Source organism: Ailuropoda melanoleuca, chromosome 17 (genome assembly GCF_002007445.2).
Source record: "Ailuropoda melanoleuca isolate Jingjing chromosome 17, ASM200744v2, whole genome shotgun sequence".
Lineage (NCBI taxonomy): Eukaryota > Metazoa > Chordata > Mammalia > Carnivora > Ursidae > Ailuropoda > Ailuropoda melanoleuca.
Window position 1 is genome coordinate 5,618,997 of NC_048234.1, and position 22,964 is coordinate 5,641,960.

Consider the following 22,964-nt stretch of genomic DNA (forward strand, 5'->3'; position numbering starts at 1 on the left):
CCCAAAGAGTTTGATTTGATTGGAGAGCAGCCTGGGTATGGAGATTGTTCAAGGCTTCCAGAAGATTCTAATATACCACCTAGACTGAGAACCAGTGCCCCAGAGGGAGTAACGCCAGATTGAGTCTAGGGTTGGGCTTCTAAGTGCCAGATCTCTCACTTACAGAGCACCTGCCACTCAAAGCTTTGGGTCTAGGGTTGGGCTTCTAAGTGCCAGATCTCTCACTTACAGACCACCTGCCCCTCGAAGCTTCTGGCCAAAGCTTTGGGTTTATAGTATCAACAGTAACATGACCATGCCCTCTTGTGTCAGGCAGTCCAGAGCCAACAAGTGAAGGCAGAATCTAAAGGGAGCTTGAACAAAGGGGTGGTCCCCTCTACACCTGGATGGGGGAGCTGGGGACGGTGGAAAACGAGAGGAGTCATTTTACCTTCTCAGATGGGAGGAAAAGATCCAAGCATGCTGTTCCCCTCGAATGGCCTTTTCTCCACCCCCACCTACCCTGAGTCCCTTTTCTTCCCAGGCTTTGGTGACAATGACTGCTCTTTGCTAAAATACTAAGCACATAAAAGATTTGAGCCAGGGTTACTTGGGTGATTCCAGGAGATGAGCCATTGAGCGCTATACTCACAACGGTGACACGTTGTGTCTTATAGGTTTGATAGCATTGACCCTCACCAAGTTCTGGATGCCAGGCACATGGAGATCCAGCGGATGGAATCTACCATGGCCTCCATTTCCAAGTCCGCTGGCTTGTTTGAGGTCAACGTTCCCGACTACAAGCAGCTGAAACAATGCAGGAGGGAGGTGTGCCAACTGAAGGAGCTCTGGGACACCATCGGGATGGTGACGTCCAGCATCCGTGCCTGGGAAACCACCCCCTGGAAGGAGGTCAACGTGGAGGCCCTGGACTGGGAGTGTAAACGGTTTGCCAGGCGCATCCGGAACCTCGACAAGGAGGTCAGGGCCTGGGATGCGTTCACGGGCCTGGAGAGCACCGTGTTGAACACCCTGACCTCCCTGAGGGCAGTGGCCGAGCTGCAGAACCCAGCTATCCGGGAGCGCCACTGGAGGCAGCTGATGCAGGCCACGGGCGCGAGCTTCACCGTGGACGAGGATGCCACCCTGGCCCATCTCCTGCAGCTCCAGCTGCACCACTTTGAGGACGAGGTCCGGGGCATTGTGGACAAAGCCGTGAAAGAGATGGCCATGGAGAAGACCTTGAAGGAGCTGCAGAGCATCTGGGCCAGCAGGGAATTCCAATACAAGCCTCACCCGCGGACCAACGTCCCCCAGCTGCAGTCGGATGAGGACCTCATCGAGGTCCTGGAGGACAACCAAGTCCAGCTGCAGAACCTGATGATGTCCAAGTACATCCCCTTCTTCCTGGAGGACGTATCTGGCTGGCAGAAGAAGCTGTCCACGGCCGATGCCGTCATCTCTGCCTGGTTCCACGTGCAGCGCACGTGGTCTCACCTGGAAAGTATATTCATTGGCTCCGAGGACATCCGGGCTCAGCTGCCCCAGGTACCTGCCGAGGAAATCTCTGCTCTCGCTGTTCCCTTACTCGGGTCAAGGGAGGATCCCCCAGCTCTGGAATCTTCTAGACCTTTCCTTATCTGCCTGCCTTGGCTTCACTCTAAGGCACCTCCCACAAACATGGGCCTTCCAAGCCTCCAAAAGTCAGGCAGCTATCCCCGAGTTGCTCCACAGATAGTCAGAATGCAGCTAGCGCTGAAGGGAGCCTTGTTTCCAGGCAAATGCAGATTCCTTCTCAGCAGGGAGCCTCTCTGTAGCACCTCTGGCCTGTGCCTCCTGCTACACACCAGTCTTCCGCTCCATCCTAAACAACAAATTTCACGAAAATATACATTCTTCTCATTACTGCCTTCCCAGTGGTTGATTGCCCCTTCTAATCTGTCCTAATTAATGTGCCATTAGCTTCCCCACCTCTCGGTGGACTCTTAATTCATTAAAAAAAAAATTTTTTTTTTTTTTTTATTTCGTAGACTTTCTCTTGTCTCCCTTCGGTACAGCAAGTTCTCTGCTTCCAAATTAGTTTGCTTCCCAAACGTCATGTGTCATTCTGGCCCCACTTAAAAGTTAAAGCACGAGAGAGATGTTGTCATTAGGCCAAATCGAATAAGCCAGATTTTATTTCTCTCCAGCGCAAGGGATTGAGGAAGAGCGGGTTTAAGTAGGAGGTGAGGGCAAAAGTGGAGGCTTTTGTGGACTCTAAAAGAGGCTTTAGAGAACTTTCAACCACACATCAGAAAGAATTAGTATCATTAGCTTCTCAACGGTGGCACAGGTTCATGCGTGAAGTGTGGGGGTGCATTTATTTTCTTTGTGTTAACAGTACAATCACAGAGACAGCTTAAAAACATAGTAAAATCGGTCGTAATCTTACACCCTAACCAGTAACTATTTTCATTCATTATGAATGTCTCCCAGTTTGGCTTCACATATATACATATTTTTTACATAATTGCTCACTGTATAATTATGATTTTCTTCCCGGCTCTTTTCATTTGTGTTCCGTATTTCTGGCACCTCATAACCTTGATGCTTTCTCATCTTTCCCTGGAACAGAATGCCTCGCGGAGCCGTCATAATTTACCCTGCCCTCTTGTTTTTAAATCTTCTTGGGAGAGGAGCTAGCTTTCCCACTTGTTACTGTGGGATCTTGGGCCAATTACTTAAACTCTCCATGTTCCTGTTTCCTCCTTTAAACTGGGACAAGTACCAGTCCCCACTTCAGGGATGTAATTAAGCAGTGCACACAGCACATTGCTGTTAATGATTATTGTCACGTAATAATAATACCACAAACTCTCACCAGGGGCCAGGTACTGGGCTCACGCCTGCATATGTTATTATCCCGGGCATTCCGACACTATTGAGCGGTTGTGTGTTTGAGGAAAACGATGATAATTAATTAATTAGACATCACATTTGCTGAAGAACATCTTACTTTGGTTACATCAGCTTTTGCACAGACCCAGGAGAAGCACTGGATCCGCTGTCTGCCCGATGCAGGAAGTACGTGTTTTACACCAACGGTTCTCAAGGCGTGATTCTGGGACCCCGACCTTCATAGGGGATCCTCAAGGTCAAGACTCCACTTTTGCCCTCACCTCCTACTAATAACGCTAAGATGTTATTTGCCTTCTTGTTCACTCTCATTTTTCTGTGCACACACGGGAGTTTTCCAGAGGCTTCTGGACACATGACATCACAACCTCGCAGAGCAGGAAAGAAAATTTGGTCATGTCCTAAGTCAGACATTAAATCTTAGAGGGGAAAAAAGTGCAACGAGGCTGCCTTCTAAGTTATTTTGTTGTAGAAAATACAATTATTTTAGATAAAAACATGTTATGTTACCATTTAATATTTAATATTAATTTAATATTGTTTAATACTGTAATTTAATAATGTTACTTTTTTAAATGAATTAACAGGGGCACCTGGGTGACTCAGTTGGGTAAACATCCAGTTCTTGATTTTGGCTCAGATCATGATCTCAGGGCCATGGGATTGAGTCCTGTATCAGGCTCTGCGCTCAGCAGGGAGTCTGCTAGCGATTCTCCTTCTCCGTCTCCCTCTGCTCCTCGCCCTACACTCTCCAGAAATAAATAAATCTTTTTGAAAAATAAAATAAATGAATTAACAAATATATTTTTTAAAGATTTTATTTATTTATGTGACAGAGAAACAGCCAGCGAGAGAGGGAACACAAGCAGGGGGAGTGGGAAAGGAAGAAGCAGGCTCCCAGCGGAGGAGCCCGATGTGGGACTCGATCCCGGAACGCCGGGATCACGCCCTGAGCCGAAGGCAGATGCTTAACGACTGCGCTACCCAGGCGCCCCCGAATTAACAAATATTTTAAAAATTTCTCAGCTTAGCTTCCAACAGAGGAGATGCATTGATGGATATTTTACCCACATACACAAAAGCTCTTTGCCCTTCTCAATGATTTTTCAAAACAGGAAGGGGGTTCACCACCAAAATGTTCAGAAACTCCTCTCTCAAGCTAAGGATATTTCCTTCTTTGACTTTTAGGAACTCCCCAGAACCAGTGTCTGCTTCTGACCTGCTACACAAAGGATCTTCCGAGTCCAAGAGGGTGTTATAGTTCATTTTTCCCCACGTGTTTCTTTCAGGATTCTAAGAGATTCGAAGGCATTGACATTGACTTTAAAGAGCTAGCTTATGCTGCCCAAAAAAATCCCAATGTAGTGGAAACCACCAACACACCGGGTCTTTACGAAAAACTGGAAGATCTTCAGAGCAGGTGATGGTCTGCTTCCTGCCACCCCTTTTTGTCCCGGGGAGGGCGACGCTTCCTTTCTCTGATTCTGGCTCCGAGAGCCTTACTTTCTTTAACTGTCCAAGCGAGCGAGCGTGTGTCTGTGTGTGTGCCTTGATTTGCCTGTAAAGTAATGGGAGGTGTCATTACAAGTGCTTACTTGGGTGGAAATGTACCGGTGTGTATATTTGCAAATACCCGTAAGTGTTTCTTGCACCAATTCTGCATACGTTCTATGTGCTGTATCCGTCTGCGTTTCAGTCGTGTCTGTGCACCTGGGGGTCTAAGCCAACTTAATCAGGAAATTCTGTGTCTGTACCCCCAGGTTATACCTGTGTGAGAAGGCCCTGGCCGAGTACCTGGATACCAAAAGGCTTGCCTTCCCTCGGTTTTACTTTCTGTCCTCTTCTGACCTGTTAGACACCCTCTCCAACTGCACAGTGCCACAACAGGTAAGCTGAGAGAGCGCTCGTGGAAACGTCCAGAAGGACAGGGGGCACCCGGTGGGGAGGGTTTCAGGTTCCCCGCAATGTCTCCTCTCTCTGGCGGCGTGTGAATTTCGGACCCATGCTCCCGCCAGCATCTTCGATGCCCACCTTTATGCTTCTCAGGGTGCCCCCTGCCCATCATTGGCCACTGCACCCTAAAGGAGGAAACTCTGAGGTTGGGGAAGGTGGAGGGGGCGCTAAGCCTTTACAGGGAACGCCTTTGATCTGATTCTGAAGAGAGATCCAGACCATCGCTGTCCAAAGTTATAGCTAAAATTTCCACGGAAGAGAAGACTGAAGGTTGTATGAACTCGACATTTTGTGATTTGTGGAAAGCGTGTGTATGAGGAGCTCCAAATTTGGGGTTCTAGCCCCTGGTTCTAGCCACTCGTTAGCCAGGTAGCCTTGGGTGTCCCTTCTCTTTGACAAACTTCCCTCATCTGTAAAGTAGCCACCGTGCTACCGGGTTGGTTTTTTATTTTTTCCTTAGTATTATTAGAGTAACTAATTGGAGCACTGGTTGTAGTTGGGCCTGTAGACGATGGTTCTCAAACTGGAGAGTCACTGGGCAGCTCTGGTGCCCAGTCAGAATTGCCTGGAAGGCTTGCGAAAAGGCAGATTTCTGAGCCCTCCCCCCAGAGTTTCAGGTGGTTCTGTAGGTCCGGGTGGGGCTGGAGAATTTGCATTTCTAAGGGTTTCCCACATAATGCTGCTGTCCAGGGACCACACTTTGCGGAGTGACTGTCCTAGACCAAAGGTCTGAGGCTCCCAAGTGACTGACAGGAGGGAGGGCTGATGTCTCCACTGTGGCGTCCTCTCGCTTGCCTCACTTCTCACCCTAACAAGACTTCAAGATTCTTTTCTGGTTCTCCACTTTTCCTCTGAGGACAGCCAGCCAAAATACCGTGTTCAGAAGTGACTTGGGGGGCGCCTGGGGGGCACAGTCGTTGGGCGTCTGCCTTCGGCTCAGGGCGTGATCCCGGCGTTCCGAGATCGAGTCCCACATCGGGCTCCTCGGCTGGGGGCCTGCTTCTTCCTCTCCCACTCCCCCTGCTGTGTTCCCTCTCTCGCTGGCTGTCTCTCTGTCAAGTAAATAAATAAAATATTAAAAAAAAAAAAAAAAGGGGACTTGGATGAGTTCTTTGCTCCCTTCCGTGTGACTTCGTTATTCATTTGAAGTATAGTCAAGTTCATTTATTTCTCTTTGCTTTGAGTTTCAGGGGTTTGTTCCCATCCTCCTCGACTGGATTGTTCGAATAGGTAGCATTCGGAAGTCAAACTGTGCAAAAAGGAATGTGGGCAGCGCTCCTCCTCCTGTTCCCCCCCACCCCTCCCTGTAGGTCACCAGTCCCACTCATTTCTGGTTTACCTTTGCAAACATGACGGATGTGTATTTACGTTTGCACACGTGTATTTTCTTATTGACCCTCTTTTCTCACACAAAAGGTGCCGTGCTATGTATACTCGAATGCCATTTTTTTCTGTGATCATGGGTCCTGGAAATCACTCCCTGTCAATTGAAAGATATCTCCCTCATTTNGATCCCGGAACGCTGGGATCACGCCCTGAGCCAAAGGCAGATGCTTAACGACTGCGCTACCCAGGCGCCCCCGAATTAACAAATATTTTAAAAATTTCTCAACTTAGCTTCCAACAGAGGAGACGCATTGATGGATATTTTACCCACGTACAGAAAAGCTCTTTGCCCTCCTCAATGATTTTTCAAAACAGGAAGGGGGTTCACCACCAAAATGTTCAGAAACTCCTCTCTCAAGCTAAGGATATTTCCTTCTTTGACTTTTAGGAACTCCCCAGAACCAGTGTCTGCTTCTGACCTGCTACACAAAGGATCTTCCGAGTCCAAGAGGGTGTTATAGTTCATTTTTCCCCACGTGTTTCTTTCAGGATTCTAAGAGATTCGAAGGCATTGACATTGACTTTAAAGAGCTAGCTTATGCTGCCCAAAAAAATCCCAATGTAGTGGAAACCACCAACACACCGGGTCTTTACGAAAAACTGGAAGATCTTCAGAGCAGGTGATGGTCTGCTTCCTGCCACCCCTTTTTGTCCCGGGGAGGGCGACGCTTCCTTTCTCCGATTCTGGCTCCGAGAGCCTTACTTTCTTTAACTGTCCAAGCGAGCGAGTGTGTGTCTGTGTGTGTGCCTTGATTTGCCTGTAACGTAATGGGAGGTGTCATTACAAGTGCTTACTTGGGTGGAAATGTACTGGTGTGTATATTTGCAAATACCCGTAAGTGTTTCTTGCACCAATTCTGCATACGTTCTATGTGCTGTATCCATCTGCGTTTCAGTCGTGTCTGTGCACCTGGGGGTCTAAGCCAACTTAATCAGGAAATTCTGTGTCTGTACCCCCAGGTTATACCTGTGTGAGAAGGCCCTGGCCGAGTACCTGGATACCAAAAGGCTTGCCTTCCCTCGGTTTTACTTTCTGTCCTCTTCTGACCTGTTAGACACCCTCTCCAACTGCACAGTGCCACAACAGGTAAGCTGAGAGAGCGCTCGTGGAAACGTCCAGAAGGACAGGGGGCACCCGGTGGGGAGGGTTTCAGGTTCCCCACAATGTCTCCTCTCTCTGGCGGCGTGTGAATATCGGACCCACGCTCCCGCCAGCATCTTCGATGCCCACCTTTATGCTTCTCAGGGTGCCCCCTGCCCATCATTGGCCACTGCACCCTAAAGGAGGAAACTTTGAGGTTGGGGAAGGTGGAGGGGGCGCTAAGCCTTTACAAGGAACGCCTTTGATCTGATTCTGAAGAGAGATCCAGACCATCGCTGTCCAAAGTTATAGCTAAAATTTCCACGGAAGAGAAGACTGAAGGTTGTATGAACTCGACATTTTGTGATTTTTGTGGAAAGCGTGTGTATGAGGAGCTCCAAATTTGGGGTTCTAGCCCCTGGTTCTAGCCACTCGTTAGCCAGGTAGCCTTGGGTGTCCCTTCTCTTTGACAAACTTCCCTCATCTGTAAAGTAGCCACCGTGCTACCGGGTTGGTTTTTTATTTTTTCCTTAGTATTATTAGAGTAACTAATTGGAGCACTGGTTGTAGTTGGGCCTGTAGACGATGGTTCTCAAACTGGAGAGTCACTGGGCAGCTCTGGTGCCCAGTCAGAATTGCCTGGAAGGCTTGCGAAAAGGCAGATTTCTGAGCCCTCCCCCCAGAGTTTCAGGTGGTTCTGTAGGTCCGGGTGGGGCTGGAGAATTTGCATTTCTAAGGGTTTCCCACATAATGCTGCTGTCCAGGGACCACACTTTGCGGAGTGACTGTCCTAGACCAAAGGTCTGAGGCTCCCAAGTGACTGACAGGAGGGAGGGCTGATGTCTCCACTGTGGCGTCCTCTCGCTTGCCTCACTTCTCACCCTAACAAGACTTCAAGATTCTTTTCTGGTTCTCCACTTTTCCTCTGAGGACAGCCAGCCAAAATACCATGTTCAGAAGTGACTTGGGGGGCACCTGGGGGCGCAGTCGTTGGGCGTCTGCCTTCGGCTCAGGGCGTGATCCCGGCGTTCCGAGATCGAGTCCCACATCGGGCTCCTCGGCTGGGGGCCTGCTTCTTCCTCTCCCACTCCCCCTGCTGTGTTCCCTCTCTCGCTGGCTGTCTCTCTGTCAAATAAATAAATAAAATATTAAAAAAAAAAAAAAAGTGACTTGAATGAGTTCTTTGCTCCCTTCCGTGTGACTTCGTTATTCATTTGAAGTATAGTCAAGTTCATTTATTTCTCTTTGCTTTGAGTTTCAGGGGTTTGTTCCCATCCTCCTCGACTGGATTGTTCGAATAGGTAACATTCAAAAGTCAAACTGTGCAAAAAGGAATGTGGGCAGCGCTCCTCCTCCTGTTCCCCCCCACCCCTCCCTGTAGGTCACCAGTCCCACTCATTTCTGGTTTATCTTTGCAAACATGATCAGATGTGTATTTACGTTTGCACACGTGTATTTTCTTATTGACCCTCTTTTCTCACACAAAAGGTGCCGTGCTATGTATACTCGAATGCCATTTTTTTCTGTGATCATGGGTCCTGGAAATCACTCCCTGTCAATTGAAAGATATCTCCCTCATTTATTTTTAAATACACCTGCAGACACTGTATGGGACTGTACGGTAGTTTGGCCAGAGGTTGTTTATGCTATTTTGCAATTCCAAATAGCACGGCATTGAATAAATTTGGGGCCTTGTATTGTTGGAGGTCTGCCTTCCAGGCACATTCCTAGAAGTGGGATTTCTGGGTCCAAGGGTAAGTGCTATGGGGTCGGTTTAGATATTGCCCCATCTCCCTGCATAGAAGTTCTAGATTTGGGCATCGCCACTAAGGACGGAGGAAAGCTTCTTCGACGGAGCCAAAAGATGGCACCCAGACATTAGTTTTCTGTCTTTGTCATTAACTCCCCAGCTTACTGAACTGATGTGTTGGGTTTGTTGGTGAGAAGCAAGTACTAAAGAGAGATTATCCCTAGAGTTAAAGCCCCCTGCCACCTCTTTTTTTTTTTTTTTCCTATAGATGGAAATCATTCCAGAGTAGCCCAGGTATGGTGGAGGTGAAATATTTATCACACTAGCATTCCGTTTTGTAACTATATGTTCATTAATTCCATGCATAGGAAAAGTCCAAGGTTGTTGCCAGACCCTTTATACATGATGTACTCGTTCTTAAATGTTTATTTCTCACTTGGTTTGAGATCTGCAAGTAGCCCCCCCTCCTCACCATCCCGAGAGATGAAGCATGGTAGGCTAACCCCCAGTTCTTTCTGTATCTGTGACTCTCAGCTGTTTTTACAGGTGAGTGATCGAATGGTTGAGTTTGAAATTCATGGGTCACCGTAGTTTCTCCTCAAATCCCCTCACATGTAGCTCTGAGACATCATCTGAGACGTTCTCTGAGGTCTACCTGCTTTTTTGCCCCCCAAACCTTTCTAGGTAGCCTAATTTCTATTTGGATCTCTGTAGAGATCAAAATTTAAGTTAAATTTTAATTCTAGAAAATTTGTAAACGTTTATATACTTACTTTGTTCATTTTTCCAACACACGACAAGGTTTTTTTCCAATCTGAAAACCAGGGCTTTCATTATCTTGAAAGAACTTTTCTTTCTGTATGCTTTAAAATAATATTTCTATTCCATTTATTTGGATTTTTTCCCCTTCATATCTCTGTAAGTTGAGATTCTATCTTCTCTGTGCTGTATACGTGACCTTCACATATTCATATATATTTGCGTATATTTGTACAGATTTTCATCTCTTATCCCTCTTCCTTGAAATTCTTCCGTAGGTCCTCGAGCTCATCCACCATATTGAATTTATTTGTTTTGATTCCGCCCTTTACTATTCATTGTTTCCTTACACTATTTCCCTACCACTGTCAATTCATCGTCACCTCATAATTGTAGGCTTCATGTCTCTTTCATTTAATTGAAAACAAGGTGGCATTTTTCATAATTACTTCTGTTTCCTTTATTAAAACTTCTCCCTCCCTCTCCCCCTCCTCTCTCTCCCGTTCTCTCTCGTCCCTCTCCTTTCTTTCTTCCTCTCCCCCACCCTCTCTCTTTCTCTCTCAGATAAAGAAGGGTCCATCCCATCAAGATATTCATCCCAAGTCACTGTGGGTGGGATCTCGAGTACCCTCACAATTTACCTCAGCACATGTGGGATTTCTCCTCTCATAAGCTGGAGAGCTGGTTGTTGTAGATTGAGGGTTACAACTCAGGGTACCAGCAGCCCGAAGTCCCTGTATCTCAAAAAGCTCTACCACAGAGCAGCTTTCTGTTTATTTTTCCTCTCCAACCTGCCATCTCCCTCACCTGAGGACCATGGTGTGGCTCAACGGCAGCCCTCCTAGAACATTCCCCCCGGGGCGTTACTGTAAAGGGCCTCTGTATTGTGAGACAACAGGCAAGGGAGAAGGCCTGGCGTGGCCAGGCTTTCTGACTGGGGTGAGCATGCTTGCCTTGATTTGGATCCTCCAGATGTGGGTCTACTGTACCGAAATGGCTCCAACAGCTGGGTGACTACTTCCACAGGCCACTGTCACCACTGCCCTTCTGCAGACTGTCCACTATCCTCTGACTATCACCTGAGGAAGAGGGTTTATGAATTAACCATCATTTTTTTTTTCTCCAGTCTGTTCCCATTTAGATCGAGCAGACACAAATCAAACTTTTGTGGCTTCATTGGGTAGTGGCTACTCCACAACTCCCACAATTTTATATTCCTTTGGCCACTCCTACACAATTCAGTTGGTTCTGACCTCATACCGCCATCGTTCCCTCAAGCTTCCCTCTAGATGTTTGGTATCCAACTCTCTAATGGCTGTCACACAGTAGACCAATGAACAGTACTAATGGGCATCTTCCTGGACACGTCCTCCAATCCTTTGATGCGGTTTCCCTTTGTAGGTCCAACGCCATCTTTCCAAACTCTTTGACAATATGGCGAAGATGCAGTTCCAACTGGACGCCAGTGAGCAACCAACCAAGATAAGTCTCGGCATGTACAGCAAGGAAGGAGAGTATGTGGCCTTCAGCGAGCCCTGTGACTGCAGCGGTCGGGTAGAGTAAAAGTCCCTTTCCCTCCCTCCTCATCCCCTTTCCTCTCAAGTGTCTGCTTTCAAATACAGGCAGCCTCAACCTTCAGGATGGCCATCTTGACCTTGGGCCAGAACTGCTTTCTGTGTCCCGGGACTGGCAGCTTCTCTTGACTTGAACCGACGTCGGAGAAGCTCCTAGTCCCTTCTCTCCTCTTCCCGGAGAGGACACGTCAATATCCATCTGTCTTTCTTAACCAAAGACCTGTGCAGAGAGGAATAAAATGCACATTAACAACTACCCCAGTCAACGAGAAAAGGATTTTTAAATGATTCGCAGCACTGTGAGGCTTTAACATGACAACCCTCGGGGCACCCCCCAGGAGAATCTGGCACACTGACATCTTCCCCTGGAGAAAATGCTCTTTGAAATCAGCCATTCTCCCGAGATGTCATTTCTCTGTACAAATACAGCTCAGAGTCCCTTCCTCCCACAGCCCTAGCCCTGGGAAAGCCAGATTCCATCCCACCCCAAGAACTACCACCTCTAAGTCTCCTGTGTGCAAATTCAAGATGCACAAAACATGGGATGGTTCCCTCCTCAAACCTCCTTCCTGTCCTTCCCCATCACCGCTAAGGTGTAAGCCCTTCTTTGTTTATTATCCTAAGTGATCCAACAAAGCATTGTCCCTGGGGCTTCTAATCGAGTCCAAAATCCTACCTGGAGAAAAGATCTTTTACAGCAGTCTACCTTCATCCACGTGCTTGTTGAAAAGCAATTCTAATTCCAGGAAATGATCAGACATTCTTAGTTTCATGAGAAAGGAGCCCTGGGGTTTGATTCGGGATGTGTCCATTGGTAGACCAGAAAGCATTTAGTTGGAAACTATAATTCTGGCTGACCTCTCCATCCTCTGTGTGGACAAGCTCGTGAGAACCCACTGACTTACTGATCTTGCTCAACCCAGATTAAGGCTTCCTTGAATGAAGCCTCCCTTAACCTGCTACTGTGTCCTCTGTGTTCTAAGTGGGTCTGTCCACCTCTTGTTAATAGAGCCTCATTCTCACTGATCACTGTCCTGGGTCCAGAAACAAAATGGCTCCCTGTGCCTTCTGGCAGCCATTGGGGTTGTACGTTTTCTTCATTCCCTCAGGGTGAGTGATCAAACCTTCTTTAGAACCCAGCATCTCACTCAGAGTTCTTTTTCAGGTAGAAATATGGCTGAACCGTGTGCTTGTTCATATGAGGGCCACAGTGAGGCATGGGATGACAGAAGGTATAGTTGCCTATGAAGAAAAGCCAAGGGAACAGTGGCTCTTCGACTATCCAGCTCAGGTATTCTAACCAGGACCTTTGTGAACCCCTGTCCTTCACTAGGTCCCTCTCCCTCCCTCCCTCCCTCCTACTTCAGCCTTCAAGAAACACCTGACCTCAAACTCACTATGTGCTTCACAGTTAGGAGAGGCTGGTCTGTGAGGGGGTCAGCAAGAAGGAACGGGGGAATTGTCAGCCATGACCCATCCACATCAACCATTACCTTGGAGAATCAAGGGTTGGCCATTTTTACCCTCACTGGCTACTGTAGGGAGAAAATGTAAACCATTCAACTCACTGAGCCAGCCTGCTTGGCATGTGCCAGGATCTTCGCTGAGCACAGGAGACCCCCAACAGGGAACGAGACATCATAAGACATCCCAGCCCTGCCCTGCTGAAGTTTACAGCCTGAAGTGGAAGTCAGTCGCTTCCCAATGAGACCTGGTACTCTGGGAGCACAGAGCTAGCCAGTAGGGTCCGGGGACCACCCCCCTGAGGATACGACATAGAAGCTGAGATTGGAAGTAGGAGCAAACAAGTTAAAGATGGCGGGGAAGAGCCGCCAAGCATGGGGAGGACCATGAAGGAAGGTTCAGAAGCAAGGAAGAGCATCCTGTGTTTGAGGAACTGAGTGTGGTTGCAGCAGGAGGAAGGGGAGGAGGGAGGGAGAGGCAGCAGATGCGTCCTGCAGAGGAAACTCACAGCCGGTCTTACGAAGCCCATGAGGGAGTCTGACTTGCTTCGAGATGTATCTGAATCCTTTCCAGGCTTCTCAGGAGGGTGATGAGGGAAAGATGCAAACTAACGAGAACTGTTTGAGGACTCTGGCTGCAGTGTACCCTCCTGCCTTCCCTGTTAGGGGGACAGTCCTGGCGCTGGTACACTTGGGGGTTGCAGAAGTCTACTGGTAATTGAAGCCGTAGGACTAGAGAGGACCACCCTTGGAAAATGCATAGACGGAGATGAGGGCGTAGAGCCAAGCATTGAGCGTCATGGGAAGACGGGGTCGGCAAGGAGGAGCCAGTAAAGCAGAATGAGAAATGGTGCCTTTTTAGACAGAAAGTAACCCAGGGAATGGTCATAATGGAAACCAAAAAAGAAACTGTCGGTAGTGGGTAAGAGGTCAGTCATGCCATGCGCTCAGAAGAGATGAAGCAAAATAAAGAGGCTGACGGGCATCCATGAACTTGGTGCGGCCGTTTCGGTGGACTGCCACGTGGTGTTGCGGAGACGGGAGAGGAAGGTGGGAAAATATTGGCAGCGAGTGTAGACTTGGCAGTGGGTGTAGACAGAAGAAGCGAGGAGGAAGTCATTACTGCTGAAGGGAAATATTCTTTTAACTGTGCACTTGGCATATCACGTTCAAACCCTCCCAACAAGATCACAGGGCAGGCAGAACGGTATGTCTAACCCAAAGGCGAAATCAGATAAATGAGAGAAGGGTACATTTCTACAACGAGTTTCTCTTTTTCACAAAGGGAATCCTTCCTGTCAGGATTCCTTGTTTACCCGAATGAGAATTTTGAGGCAAGAAAATGTGTTGGCTTTCTGCTCTTGGGACAGATCTCGAGAGCAGTGTCTCCCAAATCAAGGGATACAACACATGATCAATGTATCTGAATTCTCCACCCTGAGTAATCAAAATTATGCCTTTTTTATATTCAGTTTCTCGGCAAACAGAAGAAATGTTCATTCGAATCCTTTTTCCATTTATCTATTTCGAACCTCTGAAAACCACAAATCTTGCTGACCATGTCGAATTTTGCTGTAATTCACCTTGACCCTCAAGAGTGGGCTTTTCAAGGTGATAGGTTTTAAGAACTAAAAAAATATACGTAGCAAAAGTGTTATGGACAAGGAAAAATAATGCCACAAATGACCATCGGTGGCTCACTAAGCTAGAATGCTCAGACCGCAAGAAGTTCAAGAACAGAACCAAGTCTGAGTGCTATTGAGATGTTCAATCAGCATATCGTTAACCTCCTGAGCACAGGAAGATGCTTTGCCTGGCCAGTAAACATGGAAAGATCAGTGTAGCAATTTCTAAAAGCCACTGACATTGACCAGAACGACTCTTTGATTGTTTGCAACCAAACAATACATTTTTTTCAAGAGCAGAAGGCACTTTTCCCACTTGGAACCACTTCCCATCTCCAAGGAGATGGAGACAAGTGGCTCGCTTAGTCAGTGCTGGGGGAAAAGGAGGGGAAGGGGCTTACGTCACCCACTCGATTCCACACTGATTCTTGCTGGGAGATGGATGCGTGGGCTGGGTTGGGAGACAGTCCCGCTGATGGCTTTACTGAGCGGCTCCTGGTGCCACAGGTGGCCCTGACCTGCACTCAGATCTGGTGGACCACAGAGGTCGGCATTGCATTTGCCAGGCTGGAGGAGGGCTACGAGAACGCCATGAAGGACTATTACAGGAAGCAAGTGGCCCAGCTCAAAACACTCATCACCATGCTTACCGGCCCGCTCTCCCAAGGCGACCGGCAAAAGGTCACGACCATCTGCACTGTCGATGTGCACGCCCGGGACGTGGTGGCCAAGATGGTCGCTCAGAAGGTGAGGCCCAGGCATTTCTGGAGGGTCCCTCTGGGGCAGCTACACCACGAATGGTGGCATAAGGGAAACGCTCGCATGCAGCTCACACATGGGGGTCCCAGCCTCTGCGCCGGCCAGAGAACCGGGAGGGAGTCATGGTGGCTGTTCCCAGCAAACGAGTGTCATCGGAGCAGCTCGTGCTGTCTGCGCTGCGGTGGGCCCAGCATGCGCTCTTGACTGGTAGACAACAGCCAGCTCATCCAAAGCCCTGTGCATCCTGTGGCCGACAGGCCCCGAGCTTCCTGCTGGACAGCGATTCACCGCTGCTACCCTGCCCCCCCCCTTTAGGTGGACAGCGCTCAGGCCTTCCTCTGGCTGTCCCAGCTACGGCATCGTTGGGATGATGAGGCCAAGCACTGCTTTGCCAACATCTGTGATGCACAGTTCCTCTATTCCTACGAATACCTGGGAAATACGCCTCGCCTGGTGATCACGCCTCTGACGGACAGGTGAGCGCTGGCGTCAGCCCCTCCCGGCGAACCCTACTGCGGGCAGCCTCCGGCCAGCCGGGGTCAAGGCCATCGGTCACTTGCTACTTGTGCGCAGAGCTGTAGGGGGTCGGGCCTGACCGCACAACACTCGTAAAAATAAAACCGAAAGGGGGTAGGGCAGGGCCCTTCTCAGGACGAGCCCCAGAGCAAATCAGTGAGCTGTGATTTTTTTTTTTTTCTTTTTTTGAGGAATTACTAGGGAGTCATACACACCTGGATTCTCACACCAGCTCTAACGCATACCGGCTCCTTGACCTTGAGACACTTGACCTAATTCTTGTTCTTGGTTGTCTCATCTGTGAATGGAGGTGGTAACTCACACCTCACATGAGGTTTGTAAGGACAAAAGACAATACTGCTCCTAGGAGTTCAGAGTATAGTGAGTGCTCAGTAGATGATCCTGTTACTATTTTCTTTTTTTTTTTTTTAAGATTTTATTTATTCGAATGAGCGAGAGAGCACGATGAGCAGGGTAAGAGGGAGAGGGAGAAGCAGACTCCCCACTGAGCAGGGGAACCTGACACGGGACTCGATCCCAGGACCCTGAGATCATGACCTGAGCCGAAGGCAGACGCGTCACTGACTGAGCCACCCAGGCGCCCCCAGTTACTATTTTCTTACCAATCGGTTGGCAGATTTCTTGAGCACCTCTTACTCTGGGAATCAGATCAAAGCCGGGTGGTCCCTGCCATGAAGGAGCTTACAATTTTTGGAGAACCCTAGTGTCTGTCATTCATACTAATTTAGGAATGAATTCTCACCGGTCCCCGAAGTAGTCACCGGGCATACAAAGCTGACCAAGACATTTCCTACCCTTAGACTCCAGTTCCAGTGAGGGAAATAAGACATACGTAGATAAAAATTTACATAGCACTCGGGGAAAGCGTGCAGGGCCATAGTATAAAGTAGGGCTCACAGCCATTTGCCGTGATTTTCCAAGCAAGTGACTTAGCCGTAAGCCCTCCGAGCACTGGGGATCCCACCCGCCACGGGAAGAAGAGGGCTGGGAATGCACTAGGGAACGGGTGGTATCCGATCTGGAGCTGGAAGGGAAGTGTAGGATTCCAGCAGCTTTTCAGTAGGTTAGAATGACTGCCAGGGTGCCGTGAAATTGTACAGAAATCTGTGCGCGTCACTTTCTGGTGAGAGAGTCTGCGGCACCCATTACTTGTTAAAGTGATCTAGGATCCCCAGAAGCTCTGAAGAACTACCCATACGCATTCTGGAAAATGGACTTTGGCATGCAAAGGCACGGAAGTGGGAAAACCCAAGACCTGTTCCTGGGAGGAGCGGCTACCCTCTTGACTTGGGGGGACGCAGTTGGTCCCAAGCCTGGAAAGGTGGGTCAGAGTCTGCCTGTATGATGTGCGGTCTATCCACTATGTCGTGGTAAACTTGTGAACATTTTTCATCAGAGGAGTAAAATGATGAAAACTGTATTTTATGCAGATTTATCTAACAGCACAGCTTGGGCAAAGGAGAGCGAGGACAGGCTGTTTTAAGTCTGTTGAGATTTCTGTAAAGTCTGCTAAGAATACACACCGTTTTCCTTCATGATTCCATTGAGCACTGGATCCCTTCTCCAAACTGCGTTGCGTACCTGAATGGCTGGCTCATTCTACATAAGTGACTTGCAGGTGGTGAGGACAGCGTCATAAATTGTGGAAGATTGGGATGGCCACGTGGAATGGTGCCATCTTTAATTTTCTCTAGCCTGTTGTAAGTGTTGCCACCTGCAGGCTTCGGGTCAAATCCTCAGATGTATTTCTAAGGAAAGCTGAGTGGAATTGTAATCACGGTGCTCAGGGGATGAATTGGGATGTGGGAAAATCCCCACATCATCCATAGAGTAAGTCCTCAGGGTTCATCTCTCCTCCCCGCCCCCATGCCATGCATGTCTTTAATTCATTTTCCTGCCCATTCTGGAAGGATCTTCCACCCACAGTCCCCACAAACCTTTCCATGTTTACATTTTTTTTTTGTGGGAGCCTACAGAGGCCATGTCACTGTCTCCACTCACTTCCCACTGCACTTAGACTAATATCTGAATTCCCCGTAGGACCTAGCAATTCCTGCCCTCCACCCCGAGAACTCAGTCCCTGCACCCCAGCCCCCTGGCTTCCTTTCTGTTCCATGATCCCTTTAAATTAAAGCCTTCTGTACACGGGGCGGGGGGGTGGTTTGTCCCTCTGCCTGGAATGCCTTTCTCATGCTCGCTGTTCCACAGTCCCCTTCTCATCTTTTCATTCTGTCCTCAGTTCTGAGGACACCTTCCATGACCGCTCTTACTAAAATCCAGCCTCACCCACCACACACACACACACACACACACAGCCATAACCCAGATGGTTTCCTCTGGTATCTTCTTCCTAACATCTCCCACATTCTGCAGAGACCTTGCTTGCGTGCTTGCTGGCTGCATTCCCCTTTGGATGGAAGCTCTCTGCAGCCAAGGAGCTTTGTCTGTCTTGTTCGTTGCTATGTCACCAGTGCCTAGTAGACCTTGAGATTAGTATCTGTCAAATGAATGAATAGTGGTTGACTATTGAAGACCCAGATGGTAGGAATAGACAGAATCGAAGAGGTTGACTCAGGAGATGGACTAAAGACTCTGTGACTTGGCTCTCAAGGAAGGAGGAACAGCTACTCTGTCTTCTGCTCTGAGCTGGGGACCAGCACTCCTCCCTGCCCCAGCTTAGGATGAAACGCAGATAACATCCGTTCTGAGAGAGATGCAAATTTCTCTGCGGCTGGGACAGTGTTGGCAACAGCAGGTCTCGGGGGGCTTGGGTGTCTTAGGGTTGTACTTGGCCTTCACTCGGGATCAATCCATTGGAGGCGCTCATTCGATGTGGGTCAAAGGAAAAGTTTTCCCACCTCAAACTTCATTCAGAGTGGACCCTCTCATGTGTTTTTGTCTTTATGGTGATTCTCGGTAAGACACCAGCCCTAAGCAGGAAGGAAATCTGGTCCAGGATTCTCGCTGGCAGTTTTTCTGCCAGCCTTGGAATATAAGCTAATAGTTTGGGAATTTACATCACTTGCAACAGAATAATGAAGCTATTATATATTTGAGCAATTCGATTAATGTCTGTCTCTTGCCCTAGACTGTATGTTCCATGGTAACGTCGACTTTGATCTGCTCACTGCTCTACCCTGTGGGACCCAACAGCACGTTGGGCTCATGATAGGCATTCAGGCAGTTCAGTCCTTGAGCAAATTCAGTGAAATGGTTTCTGAGACTTGAGTATGTATCCCAGCTTCCCTATACCTATCAGAATACATCTCCTTCCTTTCTGCGGACATATCAGATGAGATCATTCCAAGTGATAAAAAGTGCAAGGCTCAGGGGCGCCTGGGCGGCACAGCGGTTAAGCGTCTGCCTTCGGCTCAGGGCGTGATCCTGGCGTTATGGGATCGAGCCCCACATCAGGCTCTTCAGTTATGAGCCTGCTTCTTCCTCTCCCACTCCCCCTGCTTGTGTTCCCTCTCTCTCTGGCTGTCTCTATCTCTGTCAAATAAATAAATAAATAAAATCTTTAAAAAAAAAAAAAAAGTGCAAGGCTTTCGTTTCCCTGAGTCTTCACATCCACCCAAGGGTTGAAGAAGATAATTGCCTCATTTGGATTTGGAAGTCTCTAGTACACAATGCTGAACGCCTTCTAGGGAGGGAGAGGGTGAAGCTTTGACAAGGAATTATCTCTAAAACAGGAATTTATCACCCCTTCTATGGAGCAATGCAAGTAAGAACTAGAAAGGCAGATTTACTGCCAATAATGTGAATACTGTATAGACCTTGACCTCGTTTTGCACTTTAGATGCTTTCTGACAAAGCGGTATGTAGTGAATATTTATATGTAAAATTCCATTTTCTCATTGACTTCCATTATTATCTCAGGAAATGTTTTGCCTGGAAAAAAAAAAATTGGCCTTAGTACAGAAAATCACATTTTAAAGAGCATTCAGCCTTTGCTGGTGTGTAGCCTAAGTACATTTAATTCTCTCCTGCCAGAGGAATTAATCAAATGGACAATTGATCCATACAACCTTTGCACATTCATTAAAAGCATCCCCGCATTACAGTACATCCAACTGATTATGCCTGTTTCTTTGGAATTTCTCACTTGCCTGGATGGGACCTGAATATGCAAGTGGGTACAATCGCTCTACCATTGTCAGGGGACTTTGGCCCAGCGCTAAGCTGAAGAACTAAATGGAAATGCTTTTTCAGGCTGAACAAAAGCAATTCACATAAGTTGTTTCTCAACCTTTGGATGACCTCCTCCCCCCACCTCCAACTCCCCTTCCATCACCTTTACACCCAGCTGCCCCTTTCCGCCCTGTGCTGTGCTAAGTGCGGTTTTAATCAACTGCTTATGAAGTTTGAGTACCTCCTAATTTCTGAGGAACTACTGCCAGCAGGTGAGATATAATTGACCCAAGAGTCTTTGAAGGTGATTTGCCGGGTGAGGGCACAGCTAGCAAAAGTCCCACGCTTTCTAAGTTTTTATCTGCAATTTTTATCAGAAAACTTTGTGAACAATGACAGTTATAAAGAAAAAAAAAAGATTGCTTTTTCTTAAAAAAACATAACATTGTATCATGTGTATTCTCGGAACATTCTTCTGAAACACTCTAAGAGTGGACTTACCTTCTCTTTACAAGTATCCCATCATTTATGTAACATACGCATATTACGAAATGTTTAAGTCACACCTAAGCCTTGACTATTCAAAATGAATCTGCCATGAACTTGCTTATACATAACATTTTACTGTATTTCTCATTATTTCCCCAGGAGAGATTCCAGGAGGCAGGATAATTAGATGACACATTAAAATTATTCTTGAAATGAATATTGTTCCTGCTCTCACTAGCACTTTATGAGATGTTCACTGCACAACATCCCCACCGGGATTAAGTATTATTGTTAAAAATATTAATTTTATATGTCAATATAAAATTTGACAGAGATAGAGACAGCCAGCGAGAGGGGGAACACAAGCAGGGGGAATGGGAGAGGAAGAAGCAGGCTCATAGCAGAGGAGCCTGATGTGGGGCTCGATCCCATGACGCTGGGATCACGCCCTGAGCCGAAGGCAGACGCTTAACCGCTGTGCCACCCAGGCGCCCCTATACATATGTTTTTAAAGCACTTGAGCTCTTTGTCCTCTTGCTGAGTTGTGAGAATTCTTTGTATCTTCTGGTTATATTGCACACACGTCTGTAAGTATTGACTCCCGGTCTCCTGCTTACCTCGTCTCTTTCTTTATGGTGTCTTTTGAAATGCAGAAGTTTTTAATTTTGATGCGGTCCAATGTGTCCATCTTTTATGCACCGTGCTTTAAGTGCTGTGGCTNGGTATCTTGCTTGGATTTGGATGTCCTTAATTACTCGGAGGCTGGGCATTTTTCTGTGTTTATTGGCTATTAGATTTTCCTCTCCTGTGAATTATTTATATCTGTCATTGCCCATTTTGTTACTTTTATGTTTAGAAAGTCCCCACCATTTCAAGTTCAGCTTAATATTCACTATATTTTATTGCGGTTTATTTTGTTTCATTTTTCCGTTTAACATTTTAAATTTCTTTGGTAAACGTTTTGACTGCTGAGTAGGTTGAGTGTTTTTACAAAAACGTTTTTGGTTACAGGTGATAGAAGCCAAACCCAAACTCACATAAACAGAAGGAGGACCTGTTTGAGTCTAGCTCGCTCAGTGAGCAGCTCCGGGGCCTGGACAGGGAGATATCAGCGATAGGATGCTCTCCTATCATGGCTTTGTTTCCTTCTGAGCGTTGACTTCTTTCTTGCATGGGTTTTCTTGGGATTGTTGTAAGGGTAGTCTCCACACCCATGGCTTTGTGACTCCTGGTCCAGGAGGAAGAGAGACCTCCTCCCCATCCTTCTCAACACCATAGGTCCCATTCCTTCAAGGGACCCTGATGAATCCCATTTGGATCCCGTGTCAGTCTTTGAGTCCATTACTGCAACCGGTAAGCTTGATTATTTTGCCCAGCCCAAGCCCTGTGCCCGCCCCCAGGAAGGCGGGAGATACTTTGATTGACAGCCATGTAGCCAGAGGGCTTACCGTTAAGTGTGCAATTCTGAGCAAGGAACACCCACAGAAACTATGGATGGTAGGGAATATTGGATTTCTTTTGTTTCTGAGTAACCGGTGGACACAACATGTTTTAGTGAGTAACGAGCCATTTCCCTCGCCAGCTTGTGATGTTTGCTCTACCTCGTTCAAAATTCTGAGTTACCAAAGTGCCTCAAAGTGTCTGTTCGGTCTCATCTTTATGCCCATAACTGCGCCATGTTATTTAAGGATTATAGCTTTGTCCTGAGTTCTATTTATACAGCTAAGGTCCACATCATTATATATATCCCATCCCATTTATATATATTAAAATATATAAATTTTATATTTATAAGTATATATATTTTAGCTCCTCTGGGTCTTTTCAAATGAACTTGAGTCATTTTGTCAAGTTCCAAAATATAACTGGTTAGGGTTTGGGTCGGTGAGCCTTAATATCTTCGAGTTCGTTTGGAAAGAATAGCCATTTACACAATATGTGATATTTTTCTGTTTATCCCTGTCTTCAGTTATGTTTGAATATCTTTCAGTTATGTCAGAAAAGTATCTAAGTTATCGTCATATGGGTTTTTAATGTTTCTTAGTATCACTAGGTGTTTTTAAAAATTGTTTTGCTATGTAAGGTGGTTTTTACATTATACATATGTTTTTAAAGCACTTGAGCTCTTTGTCCTCTTGCTGCGTTGTGAGAATTCTTTGTATCTTCTGGTTATATTGTACACACGTCTGTAAGTATTGACTCCCGGTCTCCTGCTTACCTCGTCTCTTTCTTTATGGTGTCTTTTGAAGTGCAGAAGTTTTTAATTTTGATGCGGTCCAATGTGTCCATCTTTTATGCACCGTGCTTTAAGTGCTGTGGCTAAAGAATCTTTGCTTAATTTCATCATATCTTTCTTTATCCCTCTTTTCACTCGCATGTAGGGGAACACCGATTTTTATAAATTTATCTCTTATTCTGCCCATCTCCTGCCCTCTAAGAATTTTAGTCTTGATTATCTTGAGTTTTCTAAGTCACTTCTAGAATGTCCAATCATCTTGGGGACTTACACACAATATGAAGCATGATTATACCTTTTCAGGTTTCATTACTAGGTATTTTGTTATTCTTTTTTTTTTTTTTTTA

The 22,964-nt window shown here is 47.0% G+C and overlaps 1 protein-coding gene across 1 annotated transcript in view; it reads left to right on the forward strand.

Annotated features, from left to right (window-relative positions):
• Window positions 1-22,964, forward strand: part of DNAH9 (dynein axonemal heavy chain 9) — a 1,064,222-nt gene that overhangs the window by 76,703 nt on the left and 964,555 nt on the right. Inside the window, exons 20-26 of the mRNA XM_034647281.1 lie at window positions 657-1,527; window positions 4,164-4,294; window positions 4,635-4,761; window positions 11,205-11,357; window positions 12,543-12,668; window positions 14,973-15,212; window positions 15,540-15,700. Coding sequence (XP_034503172.1) covers window positions 657-1,527; window positions 4,164-4,294; window positions 4,635-4,761; window positions 11,205-11,357; window positions 12,543-12,668; window positions 14,973-15,212; window positions 15,540-15,700 — 1,809 coding nt within the window. The remainder of the gene's footprint in view (window positions 1-656; window positions 1,528-4,163; window positions 4,295-4,634; window positions 4,762-11,204; window positions 11,358-12,542; window positions 12,669-14,972; window positions 15,213-15,539; window positions 15,701-22,964) is intronic.